Source organism: Amblyomma maculatum, chromosome 4, assembly GCF_055883805.1.
Source record: "Amblyomma maculatum isolate TAMU_Amacu chromosome 4, ASM5588380v1, whole genome shotgun sequence".
In the NCBI taxonomy this organism is placed as follows: Eukaryota; Metazoa; Arthropoda; class Arachnida; order Ixodida; family Ixodidae; genus Amblyomma; species Amblyomma maculatum.
This window is the reverse complement of record NC_139347.1, coordinates 59,996,910-60,020,013: the sequence shown is the minus strand read 5'-3', so window position 1 is coordinate 60,020,013 and position 23,104 is coordinate 59,996,910. Positions and strand designations below refer to the sequence as shown.

Genomic DNA, 23,104 nt, shown 5'->3' with positions numbered 1-23,104 from the left:
GCCTGGTAGAAAATTGCGGAACACGACGCGCACACCCGCCACAAACAATGGATCTGTGCACTGCGTAGTAGGCTTCGTTGGCGGTCAGCAAAGGCGCGGAGCTCGGTAGCACTGGCATGACGACACTATCACGTGATCGCCATTGGGAAACGTCATTGGCTGCTTTTTCTTCTCACCGTTTTTTTTCCCGCTTTTCGCTAGTTTTGCTGGCCGGGCCGCACATTCTCTTTTTTTTTTCTCTCTCTCTCTTCCTCTCTGCGCTCTGTTTCGTCCTTGCCCGAGGTCGTACCAAGACAGCCGGCGCGACACGAAACGCAAACCTACTCCTACTGCGGGGACAAAAGGAGTGAGCGGGGGAACGTTGGGAGAGGATGAGCAGCGGCACTCTTACGCCTTCGTAGAATCGCATTTCCGACGCCAAAGTGCTTGGGTCTGCTTGCGTCGGCGGCACGAATGGTCGTGGCACTTTTTTTTTTCTTTCCGCTGAAGCGCTGCTCGGACGGTCGAGTAAGCTGCGCGGGTGGGGTGCGGCCGGCCGTGAAGATTCATCTTAACCGATTAGCGATTGCAAAGTGTTCATCTTAAGCGGATTTTTTTTGCATTGACTCTATGGGGAACCAAACAAGCGACCTCCACTGTTCATCTTAACCGAGGGTTCATCTTAAGCGAGTTCGTCTTAACGAGAGTCTACTGTAGTTGAAAAGTTCACTGTGATTAAAAATTGGACTAACAGTACACCAAGTTATATATCATTGAATAGCTTACGTCAAGTATAATTGCACTGGACTAATGATAGGTCTTTATTATTTCTAATTAGTTAACTGAATAAAAATTTAACTTTACATTACAGCATGAAGTCATGTTGGATAGCATGCGCCAAGTAAAATTTCACTAAAGTATTAATTACTGCTAATAATTATTGATGCAAATTAATCAATTACTGTTATTTAACTAATTGTGATTAAATTTAGAACTTTATTGCTAAAATGTGAATACATACAGTCAAAAAGGTTTTAATGAGTAGAATGTGACAATATGCATCAACGCACAGCTATTACTCAAAACTTGGGTGTAGCCAAGAGTAAACTCCTATGGTTCTTATAAAAAAAATTTCAGCACTGCCAATCAAGTAGCCTCGGAGATGAGCAAGCATTTAACTAGATAAATACACACGTATTGAGGGTCCTCTCTAAATAGCTATTTGCATATAACAACTGCACCTCGTTTCTAGGGCATGCTACATTATCTGAAATAAGTGCCCCTTCCGACACCAACCACACTGTGGGTGGCAGATAAAATATCTCTGGACATAATAAAGCTCACGTGGACCTCATGTTACACTGCAAACACATTGTCATTAGAAGATAAACATAAGTGTTGTGTATAGAGGGCGCTATTTCATCACGAGCACAACCTACTGTCATCTGTATATAAACATAGTCATCAGAATAAACGGCGGTCATTTGGTGGCACACGCGGCCCCGCAGTCTTATCCCTCCTGGGCACCGACGCACGGCGTCACCACAATAAGCATAAACATATTAAGTATTTCTGCCATTTCCTTCGTTTTTGCCACACTTACCGTGGTCTCCGTCCTGTGCAACGGCTCAGCAGGTCCACGGCGAGTGCAGGCAGGTAGTTACGGAAGAACACCATGACAGACTGGTAGATGTGGCTGGAGGTCATGTCCACACGGGGGCAGCTCAGGGTGTCTTGGAATGGGTACTGAGGCAAAAACTTGGCCAGGTACTGCTTTACATCTCCAACCACTAGCTTGTTCAGCGAACCCGTCACACAGTTGTAGACAGCTGGAGGCTGAGTTTCGACAGTTTCCAAGTGCCTCTCTGTGGCCGCTGCCAGCTGCCGCTGCCGTGCCCTGCAGCAGCGAAAGTATGCGAGACATCAGGATGAGAGGCTAATGCCAGTTACACAAGAAACCACATCTATCAAATGCAGTTCCCGAGCCTAAACAGGTTGTAACAGAGAAAAAAACGCAGCATTCCGATAAAACGGCTCTGAATCCATGAGCTAGTAGAGACTGCATGCTACAGTTGGGCTACAATTCTTTAGCACCAAGGTCCCTAAATTTGAACAAAGTTAGTTTGTTACTCTAGTACAACTGCTATGCTGGGAAAGGAAAAGAAATAAAAAAAAAATGCACTAAAAACATACTAAAGCTATACATGGGCTATGAGTGACACCATATTGGAGAAGGTTCTTAGTGTGCTTTAACATGTTCTGACAGAGCACAGCCGACAGGCGCCTTTTGTCTTTTGCCTCTCCTCCATCAAAACACAGCCGCCATGTTTGAGGTAGAACCTTAGTCCTCCAGCTCAAAATCTCAGCCGCCGACTCTTATTAATGCAACAATGGGTACATCCGATTATCAGTCCCGGACTGTCCGGGACTACTTGCTGACAGCTGTCTGGCATTCGATTTTCCTCGGGCAGCCCAGAAGCCCCGCCCACCAGTAAAGCTCCTGGGCCAGCAGCCATTTTGAGTTAGACCCCGAGTGCATTCCGAGTACTTTTCATGTTCCTGTGTACGATATTGTGCGCTAAATAATGACCCAATCTCTCTAAACAGCTGTAAGAAGTTTGAATGTTGCGTCTTCGCTTTTGGTCTTGAATTTCACTACACACGGAAGCGTCCAGTGTCCTGAGCACGGATTGCTTTTTTGTGCTGCCCAGAAGTTCACCTGTTTCGCAATCTTTTCAGTGCGCAGTTTCTGTAAGCATCGTAAGCAAACCGCTTTGTGCAGTTAAAGCTTGTTGCAAATGCTTTTGCAAGCGATTTCTTCTGCTTTCGAGCGCAGTGAGCTAGGCCTTTGGAGAAACTTCGTGAGCAGCGATGGCAAGAAAACCCTGCTAGACTGAGGTCTGCAAAACACTTCCTTTCAGGCATGTCACACTCCATTCGCAAAGAGCACCAATTGATTGGTGCCCTTTCTATCTTTAGTATCACATGTACGCCAAAGATAAACGTGCACGCGGCATCACTGCGAAAGAACTGAGTCGTGGTGACTGATGGTTGGCATCGTGTGCTATGACTATGAGCGGCAAGAGCAAACGGAGGGAGGGAGCCAGGTCATGTGACCATCACGCTGCTTCCTGCCTGAGCGGAAGTCAAGACCTGTCAGCAAGTAGTCAGAGACTGGGAAATCGAATGTAACCAATGAAGGAAACTGGACATACATACAGAATGTAACTGCAAATATAGGTTAGAGGAAATTAACGACTATAAGGGGAAGGTATCTGCACCTAGTTGGATTGCACGCATATAGCAGCCAAAGAATTTTCGTTTAGAGTTTGCGCACCTAAACATAACTACTTCTCTCTCACCACAAATTGCTAAATTGGCCCCACTAAGCAGGACTGGTTTGGTTTGTGGGGTTTAACGTCCCAAAGAGACTCAGGCTATGAGAGACACCGTAGTGGAGGACTCCGGAAATTTCGACCACCTGGGGTTCTTTAACGTGTGCTGACATCGCACAGCACACTGGCGCCTAGCTCTTCGCCTCCATCGAAAAGCGGCCGCCGAGGCCGGGATTCGATCCCACGTCCTTGGGCACAGTAGTCGAGCGTCCCAATCACTGCGCCACCCCGGAGGGGCCCACCAAGCAGGACTATACAAATATCAAACGCAAATATATGCAAGCTAAGGACAACAAGGAAATGCCTGCATGCCTTCGGCAACATATACTGCCACTGCATTTTTCTTGACGCCTCAACAAAATGTAGGACTCAGTACCTTTTCGCAGCTGTCTGGCAGGCCACCACAATCATCATGTTTGCAACAACGTCCACTGGCACGATGTCGGCGATGCCCTTGACGTCGGTCACTATTGTAGTCATCACACCTGATGCACACTGCGATACAAATTCAAGCACATATTGAGCGTTTCACTTCATATCAAACAGTAAATGCTTCAGTTCAGTTCAGTCAACATTGTACACTATCTGATGACAAAATTTCAGTACTGAAGCATAGGCTTCACTTGAGCTTCAACGAGTGTATGAAGTAACACAGTGCTTACAAATAAAAGAGGCACTCGTGGACACCACAGCAGACTGAGGGTGGGAAGTAGGCTTAGGGTTCAAAGATAAACATGAAAACAGATTTTCAAACCAGCTTTCTCATCTCGAAATGCACATATGATGCTGACCCTTGGTGAAGAGCAACCATGAACATCCTAGAACCCCTGCAAAAATATGAAACATAACTAAAGACGCTCAGTATTTTTGAACCCAAGATGTATGGGGGTACAAGCCGTGAGTGCAAACCTTTTACTGAAAATTTTTGTTTCACAGAGCACCAGCAGAAGATGTCAGTCATTAAATGTTGGCGAGTGCTTTGAGAAAGAGCGAAAAGTATACTGCGCCATTTTGAACTCAATCTATTCGAAAGGAAGAGGAAAAAATGTCTCTGCAAATAAAGTAAAAATCCGCATATAGTACGGGCTCGCATATTAATGCGAGGCGTAATTTCGGGATGACGAAAACCGGATGTTTTCATCCACGTATAATGTGAGCAAAGCAAGATCATTTATCCTGCTGTGTTCAGTGTAAACCTCTATATGATTTTAACAGCAGTATTTGCAAGGGAGAGTCGCATGCATAGCAGGAAGTTTGAATACACAAGATGCTTGCATGATTTGGGAAAACAACCAGGGTACGGCAGAAAGCATTGAACGCCGACCAATTGTTAATTTTGTTAACAAAACAACGAGCAGTTTAGGGGAGGGCATGTCCAGCTTCACAATACACATTTCTCAGAACTTCTCAACAGATTGTCTTTTATATAACGTAAGAGTTTGTCTCTTTTCTTCAAAGTGCTTGCAAACTTTCCACGACTGATTGATTTCATTGATGCGTTGTGAAACGAGAAAAATATTTCCAAGTTTTGTATAGACATGTTTCTAAGAGTTGCACGCATGGCTCATACCAACCATACGTTTCACAATGATTTACCTATACTTGAATTTAAAATGACGTTTAAAACTTACACAATCTGTATATAAGAGATTCATGGCTAGTCGTAAGTGCATTGTGAAACCTATGCATTTCTATGTCATTGCAGCATGTATCTATGTGTTTCTATAGGCAGTAGCACTTTCCTGTCCGCGCCTATTCCCATCGATAGCTCGCTATTGATGGTTTCACGATTTGTATTTTTTCACTTTCGAAGCGCTCCCTGACAAGTGGAGTTATCCAGTGGGAAATAGAGGAACCCTTCTTTCAGTTTTGCATTGGTTTTATTTCCTCTGACGTGTCAGGTGATCGGCCCTCCTTGTTTATATCATGGTGTTGATGTTGCGCGCTCCTGCTGCGCAGAAACGGCGCATTTCTGCGAAAGTTTAAGCATTGGAGAGCTCGTTTTTGGATGCGAACAGCAGCAGTGATGGCTCGGAAGATGAATTCAGCTCTTCATACTTTAGCATTGACAAAGAAACTATGTCAAACCGACCCGGAACGTCGACAGCCATGCTCCGATAAGTTTCGCTTTCGTCCCCGAAAAGTTCCGCTTTTGCTGCATGCTAATCAGAAGAGATCACTGTTCTGAATGTAACAACTGTTATCTGCAGGGTGACAACGTCTTTTGGGCAGTATTGCTTGTCGCCGGCAGGGCAGGGAGTTGTGTTTTCCGCTAGAGGACAGCCAGGCCTCGACCTTGGCATATTCGACCTCGATAACCATTTTCTTTCTTTAACTCAGCGAATACTGTACACAGAAAGCTAGAATTTGCTGCTATGTTGCATTGGTCCCTGTTGTAAAAAAACATATATCATGAAATTTTTTTATTTTGTATTTGTGTCAAGAAACTGATGCTTTTGTGTGTGTGTGTGTTTTTTTAACGATTTTTGCTGATACATAGTTCCTTTTTTTTCAAAACTTATTCAAAAAATATGTTGATTCTCACTAATACCATTGCAAAGAGGAATTCCTCCTCTACATTTTGATTCTAGACATTCTTGTACCAAGCAAGTCTTGTTAAAGAAAAAAAAAAGGCATTAATGACAACACCCAAAAACCACCCATTTTCCCTGTGGACAGGAAAATGTTAAGCCTACTTTTGACCCCATTTGGCCCAGCTGGGCAACAGCAGTGCTAGTTCATCTTGCTTATATTAGAGTTGGTCTATAGGATTGATATTTGCCAACTGGCAACTTGAAACAGAACACAATTCATGCTAAATAAGTTAAATGATAAATTTATGGGACACTTGAGCTCTGCCTTCATAAGGCTATGAAATCATGATAGCATTAATAGCTTCAGTCTGCAGCCTCCTTTGTGGATCCTCATTTGCATATATACACTTTGCTGTACAATTAACTGCTGACGCCCTAATTTGTGGCTCCCATGCATGCTCATTAGAACAAAGCAGCAAGCTACCACATGATGCGAAAGACCACGCGAAATAAGATACAAAGCCCCATAAGCCGGACAAAAGCGTGCATATGGCCTAGAATAATGTAACATTCTTTGGCAGGCTTTAGACCAGGGTCATTACGAGCAGCCATTTCTGTGACTGACCCCTTCACACTTCTTTTGCCTAATACATGCAGAAGGACTGAGCATAGTATTTTCTTACAGATGCTAGAAGACTTGTGGAGCCGTTCAGTGCATCAACCCAGCCCTGGAAGAAGAAAAAGATTTGAAGCAATTATAGCCAATGAAAGAACGTCTCTGCAGTAGCCTCATTAGAACCAAAATGACTGTTAGATGTTTGAACAACAGACAACATATCATATGCCAGACATTTCACTCAGCCGCCCTAGGCCACAGACCTCACATATTAGCAGAGTCTAGCAATGAAAATAATGCGAATGAACAGAAACACAGCCTCAAACCACAGAAAGAAATAAAAAAATAAGCAGAGTTTGTTATTACGGTAGTGATAAGTAGTCAAATGTATAACAAATATATAGCTACAGTAGTAGTATGAAGTGATCAAAAAACAGAAATGGGGTAATTTTACTCAGTTGCGTGGCAGCTGTTTTGCACAAGAACAGAGCTGAAACAGCACCTAAATAATGTAGCAACCGCGTGCACAACCTCTCTCCAGTTACTGGTTTCCATTTTTGTAATGGTGCTTAATACTAAGAAACCCACTTTTTTTTTTTTACAACCTATATATATAGTATGTTCAGACAGTCGCACTGAAAAACTTGAAACATTTATTTTGACGTTTTAGTTGTAGTACGACCTTTCCCAAGAATGTTTTTACAGTGAACTCGGGCAATGACAGAGATAGGAGAAATGACGGGAAAAATTTGGAGAGGGGAGGAAAAGGAAACAAGAAAATGTAGGGGCATTTCGCCACCACGTGAACAAACACAAGAAAGGGGGCTGAACACAACAAAGAAGCGGATGTGCGTGAAAAAAAAAAGGAGGGGGGGGGGGGGGGGATGAGCGATGATCAACTAGGGTGGGTGTCAACAACCCAAGAGGGGGATGGGGCGTCTTGATGGGTGTACACAATTGTGTTGAGTGCAGGGATTTGCAGTGCCTTTAGGCTGGTGGGGTGCAGCAACAAGACACAGGTGTACCATAAGGCAGACAAAGCAGGTAAAAACCACCCAGGAAGTAAAATGGAGGAAGAGAACAAGGGGAAAAAAAAAAAGGTAAAGCGGTAGGGATAAATTAACATATAGCTATAAACGCAGTCTATGCAAATCTATCGAAGGAAACACGCAATAATGGATTGATTGAAGATGTCCGAAAAAAAAATCTACAAAGAAAGCACCACATTTCGCTCAGTGGGGCAGCGCCCAAGATCAAAACGAGTAGTCACTGTACAAACATACATTAGAAGGTGGCACTCTACAATAAGGCAGTATTCAGTGTCAATAAATGGATAAATAAAAACAACAACAACTGTGTATAAAAATGAAGATCATAAGCACATAGCCTTCAGAAACAATGATCGCATCAGTTGGAATTTACGTGGAAAGACAGGAGAGCTTGCAAGCTCTCTCATTAAAAGGACACTAAAGACACCCAAATATGCTATCAAAATTAATAAACGGCGTTTGGTGACACTGTCGCCGCACACCCGGCAACAAAAAATTGAATTATTGCTGAAATATTGTGATAAGAAGTTGAAGTTTCTTTTTGTTCCTGCTGGTTGCATTCAAACTTTTCTCCTACTACGTAGTAGGGTAGGATGACGCACACTATGACGCAAGGAGACTCTGTGATTGCCAGCGCGTGGAGAACGGAGAATACTTCGCAGGTGCGTACCGAGTCATGATCTTCATTCGATACGCACTTAATGTAGGGGCATCTGCTGCTCCAAGCTCATAAACCAAACTATCCGAGCACACACGAAGTACCCGGGTCGGAACATAACCGAAACTGAAGAGGACGCCAGTAGCTGAAAGACTAGCGGCATCTAGTGACAAGCGGACGAAATGAGTATATTTTTATATTTGCCTTGCAACATTTACATTGTCTTTTTGTCTTTTCGCAGTCGTTTAAGCGTGATAAAAGCATGTTATCATATTCGAGACAAAACCAACTATTGCATTCAAACGGTCAACATAATTCGAATTTGTCAGCCTCTGGGATTCCTTGCGCATCACGTGATTTGTAGTTGCGAACCTCTGCCGTTTCGGCTGTGGCGGCGATACCTGTATTCCTGTTCTTCCCCTTTACTAACTTATAACAGCTTTGTTTTCAGTAAGAGTGGCTTTTTTGTAACCAGGAACTGGCCTTCTATTGATGCAAGCCCACTTCATTTTTCTTTTTAGTGTCCCTTTAATGCCAGCACTGAAGGTATTAATTTTGTATATTAAGCACGACTTGCAAGCTTCCCGGTCATAATGTGTTTGGAAGCCTGACCGTAGAAGTGTCACCCTGAAAGAGTCAAACGAATACCCTTTTGTGTTTACATGTCTTGAGATGGGAAGACTTGGTAGTGATCGTATACAGTAGAACCCGGATATATCGAATTCGAAAAGGATTGAGAAATAGTTTGATATACAGAATAGTCTTTAGACACCGCTTGCGATCGTGACAAATGATACTGTGTTTGTCGCATAATCAACTCGCTCGGGTAATGAAATCACCCTCCACTTTTGCCGTCGAGAATTTGAAAATGAAAATAAAAAAACCTTAGTGACGTGTTCCTCCACTTCGGTCGTCGCATCCACAGCTCATTTATTTGCAGCGAGCCAAGATATTGCTCAGTGATAATGTCGTGGCGTGTTTATCTTTGGCTATGCTTCCTATGTTAGCTACTGCGGTGGTGGGGAACGAACTTGGCAGAGTACCAGTGATGACTTGATTGCACAAGCTTGATTCATTTTATCACAAAGTGCTTGGGGCAGGCGGAGTCCACTGCCACAAAATCAATAGAAAGCGCGATAGCTACAAATGCCGTTTGAACCGACCAATGCTAAAAGCTGGTTTCATGATCGCAGTTCACCGCATGCTTTCATTGATTCATAGATAGATGAACGACTCTCGCAAAAAAAAAAAAAATCTGCCGCTTATTACTGTCCCCAGCGCTACGCTGCAAGTCCAGCATAATGACGAGGATGGAAGACTAAAGAAAAAACAAAAAACATTTCGCTCCTTAATGTCTGTAGCCGCCATAGTTTAAACTATGCTGCACATTCAACACGACGACAAGAATGAACAACTCTAGCAAAAAAAATTCTGCCGCTTCTTGACTAGCTTATGCTACGCCGCACGTTCAGCACAACACAAGACGCGCGTTGCACGCAGCGCAGAGGGTTTACAACACAGACTGGAGAAAATGTCCAACAGGCTGAGCTTGCTTGTTGGCGCATGCGTAGTGCATGCTGCTATGAAGACCGGGAAAGAGAGAGGAGGAAAGCGAGAAAGCTCGGCAGAGGAATGGGTGCACCCTTGTGCTTCGCTCTATCTGCTTCTTTTGTTGTGCTCGCTCCCTTCTTGTGTTCGTGTGGCGGCGAAACGCCCCTACGTTTTCTTGCTCCTTTTTCCTTCCCTCTCGTCAATTTTCCCTGTCATTTCCCCTTTTTCTGCCTTCCGTCGCTGTCATTGTAAAGCCTCTAAGAAGGCGCCTGAGCGCACTGTAAAAACATTCTTGAAAAAGGTCGTGCTATGACCGAAACGTCGAAATAAGTATGTTTCAAGTTTTTCAATACGACTCTCTGAACATACTGAACATCAGCTGCCCTAAGAAATATGTATATATGAACACAGCCCAAAATAGATAAATCGAACTTCCCAGCACCAAGCTATGCACACCCAAGCTGCACGCTTTGCCACACTGTGCAAGTGCTATCGACAAGGTTAGTACAGCTTTCAGCTCATGCTAGTGTTCTTATTGCGCACCAGTTAAAAGCCCCACAAAGCTACAGCAAAGCATTGATTTGATCCCTGTGAGTGCTGGCACAAACAGATACAGCCAAAGGCAAAAACTGTTCTGCGCTTAAGTTTTTGTTTTAGTGGTAGAGAAAACGACAGCCTTTGCTCAGATGCACAAATTTCACTGTGACCCAGCAGTACTGCAGGGAAGCCATTTAGCCTGTTGCTTAATCTGCCATTACTGCTTGCTCTGGTTGCTGTGTGAAGAAGCCACCCTTATTTGGGCTGTTTATCACGGTCTTCAAAACTTTCGAAAAGATCTCCCCATTTTCAGCAAGGATCATCTGGGTTGCCGTCCCTTCAACGGCCCAATTCCGGCATTCTCGTAGCCCTTCTTGCAGAATTTTATAGGACACTGCTTGATATAGTATGTTCATTGTGCATTGACACCGCGCAGTACCTGGGTATCTTTAATTTCCCTTTCATCAAAAAGTTTCTGCCAGGACCGAGACAGAACACAACTTCAGGCTCAGCAACCATTCCCAACCATAGCAGCAAGCCAGCAAAATTTTGTATTGCCAATTTTGGATTCAACAAACTATTTCACCTTTTTTCGCTACACCAAGGTTCGATGGTATGTGGCCAATCCACAGCCTCACTTTACATTTGCATTTCATCAGTTGCCGAGGGCAAGAGAAAAAGCCCTAGCATACTCACAGGAAAAGGCTCCTTCCAAGATGCTGCAACAATCGAGGGCCGCACGATGGCTACAGGCAGGTCACCACCCTCTTCAGCAACCAGGGACTCACTCAGGAACTTGGCTAGAACGTAGGTGTTCGGCTTTGCACGCAGAAGTTGCGGAGTCAGCGCAGCCAACATGCTCTCTTCCATCCACCTGGGAGAGGCAAGGAAGGTCGCAAGTCTCGAAGGGTGACAGGATTTGTGGCAGCCTTGGCCAAGGCTATAGAAAACTTGTTAATTTTTGCTCTTTGACTTCTACGAACAAAAATAATGCAAATCAAATACTGAGAAACCACTGAAGTCACACTGGCGGGAATCGGTTTTTCACCACTTATACATGTCCCTGGGAATTCTTTCAGAAAAGATTCAGTCTTGGATGACAGAGCAAAAGGCGGATATTCACTGTCTGAGCAGAAATTTGCTGTCATCCATACAGCACTCGGACAAATGCAAATATTCTGCAGTGTTTTGCACCAAGTAGTTAAGGAGCACTCTTCTTGAAGATCAGGGGAGGACTGCTCACAACCATAATGTGTTGACATGACTGTTTAAATAAACACTCCACAAATGTAACGTGCAACTAATTTCCAAGTTTATAGCTCATCACCAACCAATGTCATTGATAAAAACAGTGAGCATGTGCTATCATGTTTCAAGTAGGAACATGACAGATAAAGCATGCTGCAGTTATGTAACTCAATGCTATACTCCCACTAGGGGCTGACATTTTGATTTCATTTTTTTTTTAAACATGGGGAACTTTTCCCAGCGTTTATTTCACAACATAAGTTCCGATTTTCTTCAGTGAACAGCATTTTCGAAAAATGAATTATGGATTGTTTCGGTGTTATAATATGGCAATCCTGTTGGACAAAAAGTCAGCCTATCTCAACATTTCTGTCAGCATTAACTGTTTATTTAGCAGTAATGACATGCAAACGGTAGTACTTGGAGAAACAACTGCCACTGTCATTAAAGGAACTAACTCAAGTTATATAAGACAGCCAGCAGACCAAAGTTCAAGTGGAAATTCACTCCAAAGAACTAGGCTGACGCATTACTGTACTAGTGTTGCTGCAAGTGGCTGAGAGAAAGGATGGGGTATCATGTGGTCAATATGTTGATGGCAGCAATAGAACTGCTGCTCAATCATCACGACAGCTAGATCACACTACTTCCCTGTTGATACCTGTGCAGGGTTTAGTGTCAGGGCACCACTTGAAGTTAATAAACCTACTTAACTGACAAACTCTCCCTAGTAGGTGATGACAGTGAACAAAGAGTGCTTAGCTAGCCAGTGGCATTGAGGCAATCCTTCCTGGTCTTCAGAGGTCTGGACGTTGACGGGGAAATACCTCATACCACGCAACTGTGCCGTTTACCCAATAATACCACAACACCCCCGGCTAAACTATGCAGATGACTCAACTTTCACTGAGCTTAACTAGTACTCAATAGCCAGCCATCTGTGACATCCATGTTAAGAATACTCACGATTTTTGGAATATAAACAAATTTTGAAAACAAAATTCGACAAACACCTACAGATATTTTTTTTCCTGCTAAAAAGTCCAGTCCTTAACTATAGCGTACAAATTTCACAAAGGTGTTAAGAATGCTTGCCTAACTTGTTGAGCATGAAATGATTGTGCATTTGAAGCAAGCACTCACAATGAAAGCATGCATGCCCTCTTTAAATGCAGCCCTTTCAGGCCAACTTCAACTTAAAACACTGCATTCACAGTTTTGCTTGCAAACAAGGTATAATGCACAAGAAATATGATTACACGTTAGAAAAAATATTTTCTTAATAGAAAGGACTTACTTTGTACAGGAAATAATGTCTTGAGGGTTAATGTGCGATGGGTATATTCGTTCATCTAGTCTCTTGCAGTCACAGTTGCAGTAAGCAGTAGATACATGTACCACTGCCTGGAAATAATATGACTAATGAGGAAATGCATCATATGACACAGACTGCTCACTTTGCACTTTTTCATAGCTACAGTAAGGCCAGCTTTAAATGGAAGTACTGAAATGATGATGGCAAACCACTTTTTTCGAGCCAACAAATCAGCAAATGAAAGTGCTGAACATCAGAAACAGGCAACACCCTAATGATGACTAAGTAAGAAATCACCCCCCCCCCCCCCCAAATTTAGAATGACGTTAGCATCTAATGCCATTATTTTCCTGCTGCATGGGAAAATTTAATGCCATTAGGTTCGAATGACATTCTTCATCGAACGAGTTTGGGGAACCCATTCGCATTCGATCGCGAACCGAATGTGTACTCTTGACGCCAGATATGCAACAGAAACAACTACCGCTACAATATATTCTGTGCACAGTGAAATTTAATAACTATATTTCTAGAGTTTTGTTTTAAAATGTTAATTTAGGTATAAAATTATTTGGACTGCAGGCTCTCGTGGAACGGCGTTATTCTCGGTCACAGCAGTGGTCCAGTCATGGCAGCGACTGACGATCATTTTGACCTCTGTGTTCCCTTGGTAGCCAGATCTCCCCGTATGTTTATCTCGGAACTGTTTAAAGTTGTGACTGAGCGCCTCACAGTTCGGACGTCAATTGCATGCTCTACGTGTCTTCATGAATCTCCACACTGTATCTGCGCTCCGCTGTGTTTAGCCATTTTGTTTGTTTACATTTATCGAATCTGTGGGTAACTATACTTGGCTTGGATTTTTATGACTGAAGTGCTACAACACAGCCAAAAGTAATGTTTTTGCTTGAATTATCATACAGAAATATTTTGATCAGCTCTAAAGTGTTTCACAGTGATTTCAAATGCCTTTTATGTGCACTGATGCTCATTAAATGCAGTATTTTTTTATAGCTGATCGTAATTGCCACCAATTACGAATGACATTTTACTCTGTAGCAACAAAAGAAACCGAATGACATCCGATGCATCGAATGACATTAAATCTGCTATTGCGACAGAGGTATAACTCACCCATTTCAAACGACAAGCCTGAGTTGACAGCTCCTGCCAACTCAGCCATGTCACCTGCTACCTAACTAGTATCACCTGTTAAAGTCAAGTCAGGCCAGAGATTTTTAGGCCACAATGTCCGCACAGACCCTGATGCCAGACTTTCTGGAGTATGGGGCCTTTAGCGCTGTCACATTGGAAGTGAATTAGTGTAAATAAGTTGCAATTGCAATAGAAAGATGAACAGAGCAATAAATTCTACTGCATTCACATTGAAAGATTTCTATTACCTAGTAAAAGCAATAAGAACTTAATTTGCTGCCCAACCATTGCAACAAACTAAGAAAGGAGCTCACCTGGAGGTTTTTCATTTCATGACAAAGCTTGAGCACCCTCCTAGTTCCTTCCATATTCATTTCTACAGCTTGCCTGTGGAGAGGGATTCAGAAACATAAGTATTCTTGCATACAAATGTCACAATTACATATGCAAAGAACCTAAGTACCACTGCATTATATATATATATATATATATATATATATATATATATATATATATATATATATATATATATATATATATATATATATATATATATATATATATATATATATATATATATCTAAATTATAAGTACCACTGTATTACATGTTTGTCTAGAAACTTGCACGTGAAGTCACATGCTGCATTCAAGAGCCTGCATCATGATACTGACCCAAGTGCTAGCAAGGCCATGGTGGGCCTCCTCCTTCTAGAGACATGCCTTTTCATGAGAGTGTGTGCAATACTACAAAATGGGTGGAAGCCAAGTAATATTCGCATGGTGAAAAAGTGAAACAAAAATTGCAAACCAGCACGCCATGCCTTTTGACTCCTGCAAGCTCATATCTGCTTCCCACGTACATTAAGCCAAACCACCACAATATTTCCACAAAATCTGTACAGTTGTATTCTTCCAGAATAAACATGGCTCCGAGTTCCTGGTGCTCTGTAGAGCATCTCTCACGAGCAACTGGGAAAACCCTGTGCAGGCACAGTCTGTGCCATGGGGCGGGTCCTCTGGTACATGGTCCGCTACAGTGCAATGCAAGGTATGCAACTTCAGTTCTCTTCAGCACACATATATCACCAACGAGACTAGTGTTCCTAATAGAATCGCACATAGCCGCTAAAACTCTTGTTTCTGAGCCTCTTTCACAGCTTCTCGAGTGCTCAGATATCTGATTGCCAAAAAATTATGGGGAGCACTTAAGCTCTGCCTTTAAAGGTATGCCGCAATAATGTAGGCTACCAGCCCCTTGTATAAAGCCCCGCTCTTACCAAGCCGTATGAATGCGCCTTCGTGGCCTATAGGGCAACGTGAATACAACGGTCCTGGCAGGCAGATTGCACTATCACTGTCCCGTATGAAAGGAGAGAGCAGAGTTGGCAACTCAAGCCAAACGTAATGTCAGGCAACTTTGTGTCCAGCTAGTGACCGGCCATGTCAGCTCCCAGCTACCACCTGCCAGTGCTATGCCAGTAATTTTTGGTTATAAAGCCAACGCCGGATTTTTGGTGAACAGGGCCTTTAACGTTGTCGCGTTAAAACTATGTTATGCAAATGTTCTTAAGATGCCTACAATGAACTTTCTGTGGCCCTCCCACTCTGCTGCTTCAATTAAGAGCTGAGAACCCAGTGTATTTCTTTGTTACCTGATTGAAAGCATAGTGATGCATCACTTATACTCAGATGACATCTTTTTGTGCCATGCAACAAAAATAAAAACGCCACAAATTTAGTCAAGTTGGCCAAACGCAAAGTATGTGCATTAGCACGCCATTTCATTTCGCTTTTCGTTAAGGGCTAGGGTTTCAAGGTGACTGTTACTGTGAATCTGACTACGGACCTCAATGGTTGCGCACTACATAATGCACATTTATTTTATTCCTTCCGAGGTCAGAACAGACAGTCTCAGACAATGGCATTTTGGTGGAGTGGAAGCCCTAGGGCTAGCGCTTTAAAGGCCCACTGTCCACCCTCCGGTCGAAAATATTTTCTTCTCCGGTGACTGTGAGACTTCGCCCGTAGAACTCAAGGCCGCAAAATGTTTTAACTAACTAATAACGCAGTTACAGCCACCGCAATCACCCGATTCTGTCATGCCTCTCTCCTTCCGTTCCCTCGCAAAGGTTTTTCACTCTCCTGCCCAAGGTCGTCTAGCCTCCGCAATACAAATTTCCCTCCCTTCTCCGCGTTTGGCGGGAGGTGGGGCGTGGCTCTCCACGAGCGCGAAAAAAAAAAAGGAACGGTCGAGGGAGTGCGCGCCGCTGGATTCAGTCTGGCCGTGGCGAGGGAAAAGCGCGCTGCCAGCGGTAGACACCCATCCTTCTCCCGTCAGTCAGCGAGACGGACCAATGGACATCATTCGCGGTACGTACGTCATTGCTGTGGCCCGTCGGGCCAGCGCAGGAAACTGGGAAGCTGGCTTCCCGGAGGAGAGCACGAGAGAGCTTTGAATTGTATTTTCGATGCTTTGCGGCACGCGTCACTGTAGCATTTTGCACAGACTATCTCCGGTGCCTGATCGAAACACTAGGCTCCTTTGCTTAAAAGGGCCTTCCCTGGACAGTGGCCCTTTAAGAAAAACAACCTCTGGGCCCAAAATGTGCCTGTCTGGCTACATCTAAACTTAAAACTTACCAGATTTCTAAACCGGAACATGGTTACAAGAGCTTCGGGATTACCGGTTCAGTGCTCAAGAAAGCCAGCACTTACCTAAGAGTTTCGTTGAACTTAATGGTTGCTGCTGAATGGAAGACCACTGACACCTCCCTTGTGAGAAGCTCATAGTCGACAGGCTGCAGACCTAGCCCAGGCTCTGTCAGGTCTCCGTCAATGGCGACCAGCTTTTCCAGTGCGGCAGCATGCTCACGATGCACATGTTCAAAGCACTAAGGAGATAATAAAGTGCTGCCTCAGCAAGCGTTCATACTAGTAATGCACTTAACACTTAAGCCCCTCAGACAAAAAAAAAGATTGCACATCACATGTTATGTCATTTAGAAGTAGTCAATAGATGCTGAACATCTAAAGGCCGACCCACATGGTGCGATTTTCCCGCGGCAAACCTTGCGAACTGCCGCCCGGCGGCCGCGGCTACCAAGTCGGGCTAGATATTTTCGCCGGCGACCGAGCGAACGGCCGCTCCTGGGTGTGACCAACATAAGATGGCAGCACTTGCTCGCGCTCCGGCCGGCTGCAGCTCCAAGTCGTGCGCGCCGACGATACGAAAAACTTTAGAAAAGTGTGCTAAAGTTCGTTGTTCCCGTAAATAAGCCAAATGTCAATACTGAATCCTTCCAGATGATTGCTGAGCCATACCAAGTCGCTGATATAGAAGCGACAGCTGCGATGCAAACAAGGCTCTGCTCACAACCAGCTGCCGCCGTTGCGGCACAGCTGCTCCGGCCAGCTTGCACTCCACCTCCGCTAGAAAGTGGAGCCAAAATTAATCATATTGTTACGATGCGGCAAGCCGATGAAGAAAGACGACAGAACATGAGCGATGGTGATGGTAGCTGACATTTAATGAATATGTTAGCGGGCCTAGCGCGAGCGCTCCTGCCCGCGCCACTGCTCGCCGCTTCTTCGTTGCTCGTCCGTAACATGACCCGGGGCCACCGAGCGATCGTCCCGATCGTGGACGAGGAAGTTTACCGATGTTGATGATTCCATGTTATGATGATGGACGTGTCTAGATGCTTGAAGAAGAAGAGGAAGAAGGACGACTAGAACGGCTTGCCGGCACGGTGATTCCTGATGAACCTTAGCTCAGTGCACTCTCGGGCCACACGTTGCCACGACTCGATGGCGAAGGCCAAGGCACGCACCGCATGACATAGGCAGGGGAGAATGTCTTGAAGTGTAGCGGTGTCTTGGGTCGGTGGGGTCTTAGGTCGGCACATCTGGTCAATGGGGTCATATATGGTCATCGGGTCTCTTCTAGCGTCTTGGGGCCATGTGTAGCGTCTCGGGTCAGTATCTCCTTCGTCGTGTCTTGTGGTCGGGGCGGGGGACGGGGCGGCGGAACGGCAAGGTCTTGCTGGGTCCGTCAGGCTGGGGAACAGCCATGCGATGCCTCCTAACCTTCAGCTGACGGCGCAAGAAGTCGCAGGGCACCGAAGCTCCAGTCCAGGATGAGGGGGTGATCATACCCGCACCTCCAACCAAATGTTACGATGCGGCAAGCCGATGAAGACAGGAGACAGAACATGAGCGATGGCGATGGTAGCTGACGTTTAATGAATATGTTAGCGGGCCTAGCGCGAGCGCTCCTGCCCGCGCCACTGCTCGCCGCTTCTTCTTCATTGCTCGTCCGTAACAATATTTTGCTTTTATTGTTAGATAATGGGACTGAGAGTTAGGCAGTTCTATGAGTAGACCATTTACTATAGCACGAAGGAATTTCATGGCGCCGTTTCATGTATCATCGATGCGAAACAAAATAGGCCTAGCGACGACTAGGGAGCAGCGCATGGCAGAGCACTGTCGTCCGCCGCGCCAGTGGGTGGCACCGCTTTGATAAGGTGTCGCCAAAATGGGTGCTGTAAGCGTTGAGATTTTGCCTACTCTGATGATACAGCTGAAGTGGGACCTTTTTCGACGTTTTGCTCAACTTTGGCTCAAACCCTGCTTCAGAGAGACGCGCCTGCAGTACACTGTTGCTGCGGCGTCGGACGTATACTCGGAGACTGTATACAAGCGCTGTCGGGCGCAATTTGAGACGCTGCCTATTTTAAGCGTTGCTCTTGAAATGTCATTTAGTGTGAAAAGGGCGTTGTTCAAGCGGACCTAGGTCGTGCGTTTTCTCACTTGGTCGCCGACGCCGCCAGTTTTTAGCTGCATGTGTTTCAGCACAGCGACGGTGCATCGGCGTTCCGCCGCGCCGCATGAAATTCGCAGAGAAAGTTCGCTCCATATAATTGGCCCTTCATGCATATATATGCAGAGCCACATTGCAAATGCCCAGCAAATCTATAGCATCAGCAGTTGGACAACGAAAGGAGAGTGTAAATGTTCAGTGTCCCGTATAATTTAATTATATTCTTGCTGAAAAGCGTCACGATGCAATAAAGGTAATGCAGCGACGTTAGCAGCCAAGTTGTGCAAGTGCGGTCCGCTTTCTACTCTTTCACAGATCAGTCGGCACTGACAAACATTCCCACCACAGAAGTAACAAAATTTTTTAGTACTAAATATCCAGATCAACTAAAAAAACTTGTACAGTGTGGTCGCAGCGGTGGCTTCACTATGAAATGTGAGTGCATAGTGAGCAAGCTACACAATAAAGAATCCCCAAGGGCAAGTTTCTGCTCCAGCACTCGCACGTTTTGCAACGTGATCATTGTTAATACATGCCCAAGTTGGCATGGCTGACATCACTAGCAGCAAAAGGAAGGTGCGATCAAAAACTTGATTCTGAGCGGCAACTGAAACAAGGGCAGCAAAGCAAATTCTTTCATTCTCTGTTTCTCTCAATATTCCATAAATTTAACTTTAGCAGTTTTTGAACGAAAAAAGTTAATCATTTAGAAAAGCATTTCTCACACTTCTAAAGTGGATAGTGCTTCATACTGAACGTTACCCAAGCTCAGATTTCACGCTGCATATCGACAGAAACCAGTTTCATTCATCAATGGCTGCACTGTAGGAAATTTCCACGGTATTTACATTATAAGCTGTGTTCACTACTTACTTTTTGTGCAAAGTACAGCCGTAATGACTTTAATAATATAGCGCGAGCGTCGACCAAACTGCTGGTCAGCGTCTTATAAGGGCGATAAGCATACAACATGGCTAGAAATAGAGTCATCTGCTAAGCTCTTCCAATCACGAGGACACACGCCCTGCCCAATATCTGTTAGCGAAAACCTGATAGAGAGCAGAGCGTATGTGCATAAACAAGGTGAGACAGAGGTAATTTTCCTTTTTTATGCGAGGCCGCGCTGACGAAGCGTAGTTAAGAAAAATAAAGGAAATACAGCCGCACATGGAAAGCGTCTGGAATGCGAACCTCTGATTTGAGCAGCCCTCTGTGAGATGGGAACATGATAGAAGAGGCAACAAGCAAAGCGCGTCTGTTCTAACTGGCAGACATTTTTTTGTTTTTTTTTTTTTTGAACAGATATTGTGGCAGGGTGTGTGTTCTCGTGATCGGAACAGCTTAGTAGACGACGCTCTACCTTTGTGTATGTGCGTGAACTCTCGCCTTGCTACACTCTTATCGCTGTTATAAGGTCGAAGCAAATTGGTCGAAGCTTGCGCTATATTTTAAAATATCATGACTGCTGTACATGCGTGCACATAAGCAGAACTAGAAATTTTTGTGCGGGTATCCCTTCTACAGAAATTCGAACAAGCTTTTCTGCTAAATACTATGACAAGCCTTTTACCCAACCGAAATTCAAACCTCATTAGTGAGTAAATATGACCATACCTCAGCTTTGAGCAGTGAAGACAGTCGTTCCTTTGACTTGCATCCTTTCCTTGGTCGTATCAACAAAAAGATCTGCTTGATGCCTGGGCAAGAACGCAGCAGCTTCTCAAGGAGGATCTGGAGATGGAAAAGCACGAAGCTCAAGCGCGAGCAGCACCAAAGTAAAATGAGCAAAAACGGAGACCCATCTGATGACGTAAATAAATCTATTGCATAGCTTTCTCCAAAAAATTTGGTACCTTGCTATGCTCAAATCTCTTACACGACCAAAGAAGAAATGTGATGATGATACAAGTAACTCATTCTTTAGTAACGTTTCAAATGTACGCTGTGAATGTTTAAGAAAAGAAATTGACCCCACAGTGCATGGAAACCTAAACTTGAGAACTGCACATCTTTTTTTGTTATAACTTATTCTGTGTTCATGCAAGATGTTTTCTTCATGAAGATTACCTAAGCAAACTGGAAAAACAACAACAAAATATCCCCTGCAATCTTAGCTTAATGACTGAACTTGTCAAACACTTAGCAGAAGTGAGCAATGATCTTGAAGAGCTTAATTTGAAGCGAGACGTAAGAAAAGACCAAAATAAAGGCATTAGAAAAGCATATTAATTACTGGATGAATGGATCAAACACAGGCTTAATAGTACAGAAGAAAAAAAAAAAAAAAGAAAAAGTAACAACAAGCCCCCAAAATTTCGCACACACAAAAATTCAGATTTTCATCAATTTTGCAGGTACTATGCATCTAAGAAAAATGAACATGGGCAGGAGATTGAAACCCACTTACTAAAGCATATAAAACCCTCAAAAGTCAGTCAAATCCAAACAATAAAAGGGCAGCAGCCCGAAGCCTTATTTTGCACGAGTACAAGAAGACTAACTGGCAAACTGTAGTCTCACAGGTACTAAGGTAAAACTACATGCCTTGGCATTCACATAACCCCAATAAAGCTGGCACCTATGCTACTTTCAACATTCTTAAGTCACGAGGGATACAAGAACTATTCCCACGGAATATTATACGAAGCAGAACAAATGACAAATGCTTTCTTTGCAAACAGCTATGGTCACAGCACAGGCTCAATTAGAACTAAACCTCGGTATAACAAGTGTATGCCAACTGCATGCATTAAAATATGCCGGAAGCTCAAAACAATACACAAATAAATTCAATGTCCAATTTTCAGAGCCTCCAGTTCTTCCCTTTTAAGAATACTGCCAGGAAGCAACCATGATCAAAAAAAGCAAATTTTGAAATTATGGTTAAGAAATAACAAGTACCCATGCCTATGGCAGATTCTGATTAAAAGAACAATACTGCGAGAAAACATGACGCTATTTGTTTTTCTGTTACTAACTGTCAGTATTCCACAAAAAAAAATTGAAAATCAAAGAAATCTGTAGGCAAAACCATGTACAAGAACAAAAACTATGGAAGCAAAATAGAGGCAACACAAAAGGGAGGCCATATGGGCTTTTATGCTAGCAGTTATAGCAAAGGGCAGTAACCAAGCTTAACAGCTGTTGCTTCATGCAGTGAACGAACTTCTCGCGGGTGTTTTCATAGTGGGTCGTAGTTGTATGAAGCGAGACAGCTGAGCACTGCTACAGAACTCCTCGCTATTTCAACAATGACCACCGCTGACAGCCATGTCATACAGAGTGACAAAAAATAAAATAATGGAGCTCCAGTTTGTTAAAAAATCGACGTCGCAAAAAGTGAAATGGAAACACTTGTCGGTCATACATTCATAGCAGAATGCTGGGCAGCTCTTACAGTACCTGCCCAAGACTTGTACGCCTTTGCATAAACATATATAAAAATGAAAGCCAGCAGAATTGTGCTTTAACAGAACCTATTCATTTAGCATAACCTCAGACAGGTGAGATACAGCTTTTGCAATAAATGGCAAAATTCTAAACAGTCTGGCATTGGCCAAATAGCACTTCAAACAAGCAAACAAGTATTATCGAGAAAGAGACCAATATATAGTAAAGAAAGCTCAGAATAGTTGCTACTAATAAGGAGCTTGAATAAAACAATTTCCATTCTTCATTCCGAACATCCTTCAGCATATAAGTGAATTCCGAACATCCTTCAGCATATAAGTAGGATCAGTAGCCCTCAGAAACCCTTTTTGAAAGTTCACAGTAATCTGCAATGGTTACCATTGAGCAAAGTTTCATACTCTATCCTATAGATAAACTTCATTCTATATATAGTTGAACCCTATTACTTTAAACTCAAATATTTCACACTATTCATATAAAACATTCACAACATCCTTAAAAAAAAACCCTTGGAAAAGAATATTAGTGCTTTACATGTGCATATAAAATGCATATTCATCACAATATTTTAGTACAGGAAATGACCCCTGCACTCATTTCACATGGGTAAGATTAAAAGAACCACATCAGATGCATGACCTTGAGCTATTTCCACCAATCTAGTCACATGATGGCAATGAAGATGTTTGCGTGGTGCAAGGAACAGCTTATTGACTCATCAAGGACAGCCATGGTGGGCAAGCTATGCCTTTAATGCATACTTACGTGAGAACATGTAAGAAGTTTTTCGTTCGCGACGAGCTCATCAGGTTTTTTCCCCAATGCAGTATGTA

General features: G+C 43.7%; 1 protein-coding gene across 2 annotated transcripts in view; it reads right to left on the bottom strand.

Moving 5' to 3' along the window:
- LOC146191186 (fatty acyl-CoA reductase 1-like) overlaps window positions 1–23,104 on the bottom strand; it is a 36,439-nt gene that overhangs the window by 10,475 nt on the left and 2,860 nt on the right. For both annotated transcript variants that reach the window (XM_084601669.1, XM_084601668.1), the window contains exons 3-10: window positions 20,475–20,591; window positions 16,754–16,929; window positions 14,352–14,424; window positions 12,865–12,971; window positions 11,016–11,193; window positions 6,592–6,636; window positions 3,751–3,869; window positions 1,583–1,876 (exon numbers count right to left, since the gene is read on the bottom strand). In XM_084601669.1, the coding sequence (XP_084457795.1) occupies window positions 1,583–1,876; window positions 3,751–3,869; window positions 6,592–6,636; window positions 11,016–11,193; window positions 12,865–12,971; window positions 14,352–14,424; window positions 16,754–16,929; window positions 20,475–20,591 (1,109 nt within the window). The remainder of the gene's footprint in view (window positions 1–1,582; window positions 1,877–3,750; window positions 3,870–6,591; window positions 6,637–11,015; window positions 11,194–12,864; window positions 12,972–14,351; window positions 14,425–16,753; window positions 16,930–20,474; window positions 20,592–23,104) is intronic.